This window comes from Ictidomys tridecemlineatus, chromosome 2, assembly GCF_052094955.1.
Source record: "Ictidomys tridecemlineatus isolate mIctTri1 chromosome 2, mIctTri1.hap1, whole genome shotgun sequence".
NCBI classification, from domain to species: domain Eukaryota; kingdom Metazoa; phylum Chordata; class Mammalia; order Rodentia; family Sciuridae; genus Ictidomys; species Ictidomys tridecemlineatus.
The window spans coordinates 11,058,142-11,070,921 of record NC_135478.1 but is presented as its reverse complement, the minus strand read 5'-3'; the positions used below and the strand labels follow the sequence as shown (position 1 = coordinate 11,070,921).

At 42.8% G+C, this 12,780-nt stretch overlaps 1 protein-coding gene across 1 annotated transcript; it reads right to left on the bottom strand.

Moving 5' to 3' along the window:
• Positions 1-5,036: 5,036 nt before the first annotated feature.
• On the bottom strand, positions 5,037-5,966 carry LOC101967891 (olfactory receptor 7A40). The gene has a single exon (XM_005336311.2). The coding sequence runs from the start codon at positions 5,964-5,966 to the stop codon at positions 5,037-5,039; it is 930 nt and encodes a 309-aa protein (XP_005336368.2).
• Between the last annotated feature and the right edge of the window lie 6,814 nt (positions 5,967-12,780).

Sequence of the window (12,780 nt, the reverse complement as noted above, 5' to 3'; positions counted from 1 at the left end):
AGGAGATATTTTCCACGTCATGCCTGTGAACACGGGCCTCAGAGACACTGGATCAGACCCTGCACTTCTTTATCCAGACCACGAAGTAGATCTTGGGCCTTCTGTTGATTTCCTGGAAGTCTGATTCTTTGTTTTCAACCTCTTTATTGTGTCCTAACCTCATTGGAAAGCTCCCTGCTCTCCCGACACCCAACATGTCTTCCCTCTCAGGTTCCTGCTTTCCCAATGTCCTTTCCCCCAGATCAGACAGTCTGGAGGTTCCCAGGAGTCTCCCATGGTGACGAGTTGCACTGGTCCAGTGGTTAGGGAACCACACTCAGAACTCAGGCCGTTTCCTTTATTTATGAAGGAGACATTCTAAGCCTTCTGTTTTCCAGGTTTCTGTTCCTGAGTCTGTGTGTTGGTGCTCTCACTGCTCATGATAATCCGGACTTCTACCCACTGGTGGTTGTACAGTAGATCATGCCCCTTTATTACGCTCACAGGGGTGCTCTTTTCTTATCTTGGTCCTTTTCTTGTGTGTGCTATATTCTTCTATAGAGAGTAACTGGTGAAATTTGCTACAAACAGCGCAGAGCCCTCAAAATGAGCAGGCATATGTGGAACCAAATTCACTGTTTGTAGATCATCTGAAAAGAATTGCTCCTGATTTTCTGGTGAATTAATTTGTACTTTAGTACCAGTTAATCAATATTTTTTTCTGAGTTGTCAAAAATAAATATAGGCATTGAATGTGTAGTCTATCCAGAAAGGCAAATTTGTGTAAATCAATTGACATTTTGTGGTCCCAAAATCCGAGAGGGCCTTATATATGTTAAACTTTCAATCATATACATTAGGCTGAGTTGCACCTTTTCCATGAATTACAAGCTTTTGATGATGTGCATCTGCTCACTGGAACATGAAACCCGTGTCATGCACGGAGGGGTCACATCAGTGGATCAGAGGACTTGGTGTCATCTTCTGAAGTATTCCTTTCACTGTCTCGGTGTTTCTGCTCAGAAGTTTCCAGTACTGCCTCTGAATATGATTCCTTCTGTTACTCTGAGCAAAACATTTCCCCATTTTTAAAATTTTTTCATAAACTTTAGCATGCAATGAACATGAATACACATCTGTGTATCCACTTTATTGTATTTTCCGTCTTGTATTTGATGTTCTCAAGTTTCTTCAGTGCTCATAAGCAAAGGTCAACATGAACAATAACTGGACTCCTGCCCAGCAATGCCCCTGGGAATGAGGACTCACACCTCAGGGGTCCAAAGGATTCCTGCAGTTATCCCTGCCCTTCCTACTCTGCTGATTACCTGGCAAGGAAACTCAACAGTTTCATTCAATTTCATTCTATCATTCCTCGCACATGTGAGACACTGGGTTCCATCCTCAGCACCACATAAAAATAAACAAATAAAAATAAAGATATTAAAATGGAAAAAATGTTGTCCTTGTGTTTTGTGCAGCTTTTAATGGTTGAGACTCTTCATATAGAAATCAAACATTCCCCTTCAGTTTTCTTATGGAATGAATTCTAGGGAGTGTCAAAAATAATGAAGCAGCGCTTGGGACTGATCAAATAATATATCATTTAGTATAATTATTTAGTAGAATTATTGTAAGAAACTAGTTTCCCTTCCTACAAAAAATGCCTTATTATCCTCTCCATCAAAGATGAAAATGTAGTTCAGTGTCTTACACATATTTATTTTTAAAGCCATTAGTCAAATAAATAGAGTAGGAAGTAGTTAGAAGTCTTTCAGTTGCAATTGATAAAAACACCAACTCAAGTGATTTAAACAAAATGGGGGTGGGATTTTTAGAGACATGGTGGTTCTCTAATCTGTGAGGTTTAGACCAGCAGTTATCAGTCCTCAGCCTCCAGTTCTGTTTTCCTGGAATTCTTTCTACTGAGCCTTTCTCAGTGTGTAGAGCTCATCCTTACCTGGGATCTCTGTATGATAGCAAATGGACTATAGCAGTTCAGATCCAACACCTCAGAAAGAGATCCTGAGGAATAAAAGAATTTGACTCCCACTACTCTCCCTTCTATTTATTTAGAGTTTCTTAAATTAGTGCTTTACAGATCTACATAAAGGTGAAATTCACTGTGGTGTACTCATTTATGAACATAGCATAATTTGGTCAATTTCATTGTATCATTCCTCCCTCTTCCCATCCTCCTTCCTCCCCCTCAATCTCCCTCCCCTGCACCATTGATCTCTCTTCTATTTTCAAAGGATTTCCCTCTCTCTTTCACCTATTTTGGTCTTGTTTCTGCATATGAGAGAGAGCATTCAGCCCTTGACTTTCTGAATCTGGATTATTTCATTTAGCATGATGCTCTCCAGTCTCATCTATCTTTAATGAAAACTCAAAACCCATTCCTCTGGATTTTTGACGTATAGGTACATTATTGTTATCTGTTGGAGTTTAAAGCAAAGCAATTCTTTGTTGTGAAGAACAGGGTATGCATACCTCCAGTGAAGCGGCAAGATTGGAATAGGAGAGGGAATGACAAGATAAAGAGAGACCTAAGGAAGGAAAGCGCCTGCTACAGACTTGGAGATTAGGGGGAGCGGGGTGCAGAGCAAGGTCAAGAGTAGACCTCTGGAAATCCCAGGGGCCCACCCTAGATAACTTTCCAGAATGTTCAACTTGAAGACCTTGGTCACCATGCATCTGTCTTTTGTCCCCAGAGCTTCTGCAGGTGCAAACCACCCTTCTCTGCTCTCCTTTCCTCCGTCCCTTACTGTGACTGCTGCATCATGAAGATGGTACCATTGAGTCCACTTCCCCACAGCTCAGTTAATGAATGTTAGACATACGATTCCCAAGCTAAGATGGTCACGAGGGAAAAAGATTTAGTTCTTCTTAGTCTAGAAATGGTGAGATGGTGGTGAAAGGCAGGAGAGAATATTCATATCTGAGAAGTCTACCTTCTACATGCAGTTGGATGCTCACTCTCTTCTCCAAGAAAAAACATAAAGTATTCTGCAGCTGCTGATGGAGGTGCAAGGAGTCATCCCTCAGGATTCCTGCAGAGATCCGCTGAATGGAAACTGACACTTGTGCTGGACCCTTAGCAGGAGATGGCCGCCATTCGCCCCCTTTCCTTTGTCCCTGACTTTTTCAACCTGTCGGTGAAGCTCTTCCCATTGAGAGGCGGGGTCTTTTCCTCCACCTTAAATCTTGGCAGGTGGAAGGAGTTTTAATGTTCTTTGTCAAACAGAAAGTGGTGAAAGTGCGAGTGTGCTTCAAGTGCCTGCCTGCATCCCTGCTGCTCGCTGTCGCATTGCTGGCTCTACCTCAAGAGTGAATGCAGGCTGGGCTGATGCAGGATGGGGACTGTGTGGACCAGAGCCCCTTTCACCAACTGTGGCTGTCCTCCCAATCTGGGTGATGTCAGCCGAGACAAACTGAGCATCTCACCTGACTCACACCTGACTATACACCTAGGAAGAGGCCAGAGACATACCAGGAAAAAGACCCAAAGACCTGTACAACCAAAGCTCCTACAGGTAAAGAAAGAAAAATGTTACCCTAAACCATTTATTTGGGGATGGTTTTTTACAAGGAATAAATAGCTCACTGATACAATAATAAATGCACATGGAACAGAAGACATTCAGAATACCCTGCTACGTCTGAAACTGGATGTTTATTCTAATACTTGAAGACAATAATCATGACTACCTGACTGTGTACATGTATTTCAAACAAATGTATTAAAAGTGAACACTGATGACTATCATTCCAGGTAACCAGGATATTTGGAAGGACAGGGATAAGTGCAAAGATAGCTTGGGCCCCTGAGGCACAAATCCTTGGGCATGAGGGGAGTTCTTGTCCATGTTATCCTTTGTTCAAGAGCATTAAAGAAACTTCAGAACACCAAAGACAAGACAGAAAACAGATAGAATAATGCGCAAGTGGTGCATATTAAGGTTAACTTCACATTAAAGTTTATGGAAAATTTTTGAAAAGGGGGAAATATTTTCCTTAGGGTACTGGAAAGAGACATAATTACAGGGAGCACTAAAAACTTCTGGGCAGAAACATAAAGATGGAGCAAGGAATACTTCAGAAAATGACACCAGGTCCACTGAAGTGACCGTCCATGCATGACATGGATTTCACACTCCAGTGAGCAGACGCACATCATCAAAAGCTGGTAATTCACAGAAAATGTATAATGGAAGATAAAATATATGATTAAATATATACATTTAGCATATGTAAGATATTTGCTGACTTGAAGATCATAAAATGTCAACTAATGAATGCAAATTTGCTTTTCTGGAGAGACTATACATATAATGCATGTTTGGTGGCAAATGTCACTAGTACTTTTAAAAATTTTTTTTAGTTGTAGATGGACACAATACCTTTATTTTCTTTATTTATATTTATGTGGTGCTGAGAATTGAACCCAGTGCCTCACACATGCTAGGTGAGTGCTGTACCACTGAGCCAGAACCCCAGCCATCAATAGTAGTTTTTACAAAAGAATATAGCACACACAAGAAAAGGACCAAGATAAGAAAAGAGCATCCCTGTGAGCGTAATAAATGGGCATGAACTATTGTACAACCACCAGTGGGTAGAAGTCCGGATTATCATGAGCAGTGAGAGCACCAACACACCCAGACTCAGGAACAGAAACCTGGAAAACAGAAGGCTTAGAATGTCTCCTTCATAAATAAAGGAAACAGCCTGAGTTCTGAGTGTGGTTCCCTAACCACTGGACCAGTGCAACTCGTCACCATGGGAGACTCCTGGGAACCTCCAGACTGTCTGATCTGGAGGAAAGGACATTGGGAAAGCAGGAACCTGAGAGGGAAGACATGTTGGGTGTCGGGAGAGCAGGGAGCTTTCCAATGAGGTTAGGACACAATAAAGAGGTTGAAAACAAAGAATCAGACTTCCAGAAAATTAACAGAAGGCCCAAGATCTACTTCGTGGTCTGGATAAAGAAGTGCAGGGTCTGGTCCATGTCTCTGAGGCCCGTGTCCACAGGCAAGACGTGGAAAATGTCTCTTCTACAGCTTCCCTCGGAAGAGTCTCCTCAGGGCTCCTGTGATGTCCTTGTTCCTCAGACTGTAGATGAAGGGGTTCAGCATGGGGGTGACCACGCTGTACATCACCGAGGCTCTTGCCGTGGATTGTGAGTTCTGGGTAATGGAAGAGCTGAGGTACACCCCCAGGAGTGTAGAGTAGAACAGGGAGACCACAGAGAGGTGAGACGCACAGGTGGAGAAGGCTTTGTACTTGCCCTGAGCTGATGAGATGGCACGGACGGAGGACACGATTTTGGAGTAGGAGTACAGGATGCCAGCCAGGGGGCCACCAGCCAGAAACACCACTGAAAAATACATCACCATGACATTGGGGAAGGTGTCAGAACAAGCCAGTAGGACCACTTGATTAAGTTCACATATAAAGTGTGGGATTTCCAGTTCCGTGCAGAAGGACAGTTGCAAAACCATTAAGCTGTGTAACAAGGAATGCAGGGTGCTCACGATGCTGGACACCAGAAGCATCAACATGCAGAACCTGGGATTCATGATGACCATGTAGTGCAAGGGGTGACAAATGGCCATGTACCGGTCATAGGCCATCACAGCCAGGAGGAAGTTATCCAAACCCCCAAAGAGCATGAAAAAGTATATCTGGGTGATGCAGCCTGCATAGGAAATGGCCTTGCTCTGTGTCTGGATGTTCACCAGCATCTTGGGGATGGTGGTGGAGGTGAGGCAGATGTCCGCAAAGGACAGGTTGGAGAGGAAGAAGTACATGGGCATGTGCAGGTGAGAGTCTGAGACGGTGGCCACGATGATGAGCAGGTTCCCCAGCACAGTGACCAGGTACATGGACAGAAACAGCCCAAAGAAGAGGGGCTGCAATGTGGGGTCCTCTGAAATTCCCAGGAGGAGAAATTTTGAAACATGTGAGGTGTTCTCTGCCTCCATGAACTTGATATGACTAACAGAGAAAGAGACAGATTATGGAATATTCACCTGTAAGAATCATATCTAATCTTTAATAGTATTCAGACTAATTTCTCTGTTTTCTGATTCAATTCCCCTTTAAGGGAAACCTTGCCTTCTCTGGTTTGGAGTCCCTGTCTCCCTCTCAGACTTTCCTCACGAGGTCTTGTACACAAATCCCTAAAGACTAACTCCTTCTTGTATTGGAGGAATCTCATGTAGTGATGAGCTGGTCCAGGCACTGTCTGGACACTGATGGGTCACTCCCAAGAAACTGAATGTCCCTTGAATCTAATGAGGGGGAAATCACAGACGAAGGTAAAGCCGATGCATGCAGGCAGAGCAATAATCCTTCCACACACAGATGGTGACAAGTACACCATAGGTCTTGAGGAGAAAGGGCACTGGGAGTGTCATTTCCTTCTGGGTGTTCAGACAAGATCAGCCAATTAGGTGACACATGGTGTGAGCCCTCCAGGAAGACAGGGAGAGAGCCACAGAGTCACCTGCAGACATGTGTGTCTGTGGAATGGTGGGTGGCCTGTGCAAAGGGCCTGGGGAAGGTGCTTGTTTCAGATGTTCAAGTTCAACCAGGAAACCAGAGTGGCAGGAGGATGAGCCAGAGGGCAAGGGACGTGAGCTGGTGTCCCAGGGTGACAAGGCACAGATTCCCCTTGAGAAGCCTCCTTTGCTGATGCATGAAGGCACAAGGAATTCTTCTGTCCAGAAGTTGTGTTTCATTAAGCTGCGTGCCAAGGTGCTCTCTGTGAGTTGGAAGGCACCCCCCATTTATTTCTCTTGGTGGCTTTATGTTCTGGTTTTTTGGAATACATTTGACCTGGATCCCATTTCTCTGAAATCTGCTCTCACCCCTATAGTCAAATGTGAGCACACACACACACACAACACACACACACACACACACAACACACACACACACACAACACACAACACTTGAAAACGGCAATCCATCACCTCTGGGAGTTGTCTTAATACTGTGATCTTCTCACCTCCAATCACACTATTTTAAAGGAATTAATAAAAAAACGGTCAATATTGAATAATTTTTCCCTAAAACAATGTATGAATGGCACACGAAATCCCAGGTTGAAAATCTCCCCCCCACATTTATCCTCAGTCTCCAATCAGCAAGGACATTTTCCATCCAGTATCGAAAGAAATATAAACAATCTTCTCAATAAGAAGGAGGGCAGTGGCGGGAGACTCAGAGGGGGAAAATGCTCTGCTAAGCTTAGGTGTCCCTGGAAGAATGTAAAAAAGGAAAAAAATCTTTGTTTCTGGCTGCAATGCAACTCCTCGATGAAGATCAGCAGAAACAGTAGAATATTGAAACCAAATTTCTCAATCAACAAAGTCAATACAAAGAGTGAATATTTATAGAGAGAAAAATAAACATGAAGGAAGAGTCAACCAAAAGCAGATATACCAAAAAAACAGAACAATTAGGGCAATTTATATGAAATATTAACAGAGATGGGTTCCTGCACCATTCACAGCTGATCTGGGTCACTGGTATTCTGCGTTTTGAATGGATACATAAAATGGCACATATTTATACAGTTCAAGGAGATATTTCAACAGATACATACATTGGGCTATGATCAAATCAGAGTGACTCGTGTAGCCACCACCTCCACCAGTTTTCACTGTGATGAGAACATTCAAATGCTCTCGTGAGGATATTTAAAGTTCATAGGCTTGTGAACTCCGCTCATCCTCCTGGGCAGTGGCCCAGCAGAACTCACTGCTCCTGCCTACCTGTGACTGCAGCCCCTGGTCCACCTCCCCTGTCCCTCCCGCCCCCAGTCCCTGGTAACCATTTTCTGTCCACTACTCAGGTGAGATCAGCTTTTATAGAGCATACAGTGGAAACCAATTAGCATTTGATTTGCTGGAGAACAAGCCAGATGTGAAGGAGAAATACCTTCACATATGATACAGACAAGAGCATATTATACAGGACCCGATCTTAATTGTCTCCTGTGCTATCTATTCCTGGACTTTGCAATTGAACTCCACAGATAAATCCCACTATTTTCTCCATGGAGTTCACTTGTGAATTCCAGGAATAGATAGCAGAGGAGTCAATGAAGGAAGGGTCCTGTCTTCAGGCAACCCCCGGCCCCCTCAGATTTCATTCCGTAATGCCCTGCACACACCTTTGCCATTCTAACCCTCCACACAGAACAAGCTCTGCTGGTGTCAAATCCCTGGGGACATCACCTTCTGCACACATTTCTTACACTGAGTTGTGCCCACACATCTCTAGGTAGGTTCAAAGAGCATCGATTTCCCAGCTGTACTCACCTTTCAGTTGTCATGGCAACGTGGGAATATGTGCTCATGATAGGGAATAAGAATAAAGAAAATAAGTTGTGAAATAAAAAAAGAATGGGAGTTGGGCACAGTGACTCACACCTGTGATCCCAGGGACTCGGGAGATTGAGTTGAGAGGATTGCAAGTTCAAAGTCAGCTCAGCCAATTCTCAAGACCTTGTCTCAAAATTAAAAAATAAAAAAGTGCTGTGGATGTTGCTCAGTGGCTAAGCCATTCTGGGTTAAATCAGGAGTACCAATAAAAAAGGAAAGGAAAGAAAAAAATGCAGAGGAAATCCAGTGTTTCAGAAAAGCTAAATTAAACAATGTTGAATTGAATTTTTACAATTAGGTGAAAAAATACATATAATACCAAAAATTCCATTCTATCAGGATATATTAATAAGCAAATTGACAAACACCATAAGGAATGCAAAGAAGAATATCCCTTGAGTGTTGTGGCATAAAGCAGGTATTCACATCCCATTTATGAAACTGAGCAGGGATTCTGAAAAACTGGACAGTTAATAGGTGACAAATTGTGTTTAAACAGAGCGGAAAATCTTAAATCCTAAAATAAAATCTGGCACCAATGTCTATCCATCTTGAGTAAAATGAATTTGGTCCCCTAGTTCACATATGTAAAAACCTCACAGAAGTTAACAACCTCCACAGGAGAGTAAATAACATATCTAGGAAAAACATCAATTAAGGGCTGGGGTAGTAGCCCAGTGGTACAGCACTTGGCTAGCATGTGCGAGGGCTTGGGTTCAACTCTCAGCACCACATAAAAATGAAAAAATAATAATAATAAAGGTATTGAGTCCAAGTTCAACTAAAACATAAATATATTTTTAAAAAATCAACTAAAAAGGTCATTTATGATTCATGAGAACAGAATAACAAAATCACCTAGAATAAGTTAATGACTCAGAAGTAAGGAGATTAACATGTTTGATTACATAAGATTTAAAATCTTTTGAGCCCAAAAATATCACTCCAAAGCCCAATATAGGGAAAAATGGAAATTTTAATTAAAATGTGGAGAATGGTAGAAAATGGGATTATCATTATAAATGTCAATCAAAAGGGTGCTTGGGGCTGGGTATGTGGCTCAAGCAGTAATGTGCTCACCTGGCATGCGTGGGGCACTGGGTTCGATCCTCAGCACCACATAAAATAAAATGAAGATGTTATGTCCACCAAAATCTGACAAATAAATATTTTTTAAATATCTCTCTCTCTCTCTCTCTTTAAAAAAAATATTATAAATTTTTAAAAGTGTGCTCCATTTTAGAGATACAAAGTGCCCTCCCTTCACTCTGTGTCCCTCCCCCTAATTGGTTGCAAAGGTCCTGGGACACGTGCTCTACTTACCCTCAAACCACCTGAGCCTCCACGCCCTCTTCTGAGGGGGCTGCCTTTGCCCTCACCCCATGGTCATCAAGGACCTGGCCTTGTGGAGCTCACTGTTCACTCCTCCTCCCACCGTGGTAAACATATCCACCAATGAACTCATCAAACCATGCAGCAAACACCTCAGCAACCTGTCAGGGCTGGGCGAGGCTGGATTGGCTCTCAGGTGACCTTAGGTATCTGTCCTTGGCTTCCAGCCTCTCTGATGCCTTCCTGCAGCACCTTCTGGGCTCTCTGACTCACCTGGGTGGGTTCTGAATGGAGGGTTTCTGGGTGGAGAATCAGATCCCTCCCAGGATGCTGCACCATGGAGACTGAAGCTCTGTCCCAGACGAGGCCACAGGGGGGTCAAGCCACAGTCCATATGCAGGACCCCAAAGTACAAAATCACGTCCCATCCTGACCAAGGTTGTGCACAAGCAGAGGGACAGCAGCCGGGGAGAGATTTACAACTGTGTGTCTGCAAATTAGGCTCCTTTGCCTCTTCTTATCCCAACCCTGAGGCGTCTGCTCCCTGTGGAATATTGCTCCACACCAAAAGCAATTTTTTTTTCTTACAGATTCTCTGTTACCAAGACACCAGGTTAAAAAAAAAAAAGAAAACAGGTCAATGGGTCTTTACTACTCCCCAAAGAATAACTCTGCCTTCTAGAGAAATAACATCCTAACACTTTATCCCAGTCCTGAAGTCTATTTTTCTCCAAAGGATATGACCATTGCTCCCCCAGGCTTGGCTTATGTTGAGGACACCCCCACCACCAATATGTCCAGAAATTTTCCTGGATAGCAACTAGGGTTCACTGGGATCCCTTGATAGATGACTGTGACTCCTGCAATCTGTGACTTCACGATGTTTTTTTCCAAAACAATAGAAATACCATGTTTATCCCCCAAGTTAAGAGCGAGCACTTAGTCGTGGTTTATAAAACATGGATAATTCAAACACATATCTTCAGATCTTTTTACATGCTATGCCCTGATATTAGCAACTTTTAAGAATGCCCTTATTTAGTTTTTGTAAAACCCCACACTTTGTGGTCTCGACTGCTCTGAACTCATTGCACTTTCATACCCACGGGGCTTGGAATGCCTCAGTGATCTGCACTATGAGGATCTCAACATCAGAAGTTCAGAGGACACAGAAATATTCAGTCCATAATAGAATGCAAAGGCCACAAAGACAGGGACGAGGTGCCTAGAATGCAGCAAGAGCTCAGCAGACATTTGGATCCATGAATGAAGACAAAATCAGAGTTTCAGGAGGCGGAAAGGCCAGCAGTCCTGATTTCACCATTGCCTCTTGTATGCACAATTCAAATTCTCTCTCTTCCCTGTAAATATGCATCATGATGTGTCAAATGGCAATATGCCTTCAACACTCATGTCATCTGCAAAGAGCTCTGTGACCTTCTCCTCTCGAATGTGCAGCCCTTGTTCTTCCTCTTGTTTGGTTGCTATGGTGACAATGGGCAGAACCGTGGTGGCTAAGAGTGGGCACCCCCTTCTCTTCCCACACCTTCCAGGACACATCACCTGTCTTTCCCCAACCAGCATGACCTTAGCCATGGGCTGGTCATCTGCATCCTTTGTGGAGGTCAATGACTCTGACACTTAATTGGTTGAAAGTTTGTATCATGAGAGGAAGTTGAGTTTCAGCAAATGCTTTCTCTCCATCTATGGAGAATGTCAGATTATTTGAACTTTCCTTCTGCTCAAGATCTGTGTTTCTTGATTTGCATATTAAAAAAACACACCTGCATCCCTTTAATAGAGTCCAGGTGATCAGGGTGCACAGTCTCTGATATACTCGTGGGTTTGGTTTGCTAGTTCCTTGGTTGTGATTTTGCTTTACCTTCATCAAGGACATTGCCATATAGTTACCTGGGTCCTCCTCTGGCTTTGCTATCAGTGTAAGTTTGGCCTTGTAAACTGAGTCTGTAAAAGTTTCCATCCTTTCTTTTCTTTCTTTCTTTTTTGCCTTTGGGAGAAGTTTGAGATGGCTGCTATCAGCTCTTCAAGTGTTGGGTGGAATTCTGCAGTGAGGTCAGCAGGTCCTGGTTTTACCACACCGGAAGTTTCTTATTACTGATTCATTCTCCTCTTTCATTATCAGGATTTCAGATTTATTATTTCTTCCTGATCCAGTTCATGGTAGGTTTAATGTGCCCAGGTATTTATGCATTTCTTGGAGGTTTTCCAGTAGGGAGAATAATAAGAGTTCATAGAGTTCCTCGAGTCTGTATTTCTGGGTTTCCATTGTAATGTCTTCAGTGTCATTTCTGGTTTATTTCAGTCTTACCTCTGTTCTCAGTCTATCAAATGATTGTCAATTTGTTAAACTTCTAAAAGGACAACCTAATTTGGTGGATGTGTTGTACTGTTTGTCCAGCCTCTGTACCATTTGTTTCTGCTCTGATTTTTTTCCTCTATTATCTTGAGACTTAGTTTGTTCTTTTTCTATTTCCTCGAGGCAAAATGTTCCTCATTGGCAATCTCTCCTTTTGTGATATCCTTGTTGTATAAACATTCTCCTTAGAATTGATCTTGCTGCATCCCTTAGGTTTCATATGTTTGGTTTCCACTTTTTTGTTTCTCTCAAGATGATTTAAATTGCCTTTTAATTTATTCATTCACCCGGGGGTTGTTCAGGAGCAGTTGTGAATATTCACAGGTCCTGCTACAATGGATGGGGGCTTTCAAATAATTGCAACTGGAAAGTTTAATACAACGAATTTGATATTCCTAAATTTTCTGAGACTTCTCTTGTGGCCCAGCTTTTGATTTTTTTTCTGTAGGATGATCCAGTTGCTTGAGATGAATCTGCACTGTTTTGCAGCTGTGTGGAATGTTCAGTGAATGTCTTGGGTCCACTTGGTCTGAAGTGGAGTTTTGCTAACTCTGTATCTCAAGTGTCTGGACATCGTGTATAAAATTCCCCTGCTCTCTTGGCTTCCCAACCTGCCCTTCCCTTCTGCTCCTTTAATATTTTCTTTGCATATTTAGGTGCTCCGCTGTGGTACATGGATCTTTAAATAGTTGTGTC

Coding starts and splice junctions, on each gene's coding strand:
- LOC101967891 (XM_005336311.2), bottom strand. CDS start 5,966: ATGGAGGCAGAGAACACCTCACATGTTTCAAAATTTCTCCTCCTGGGA.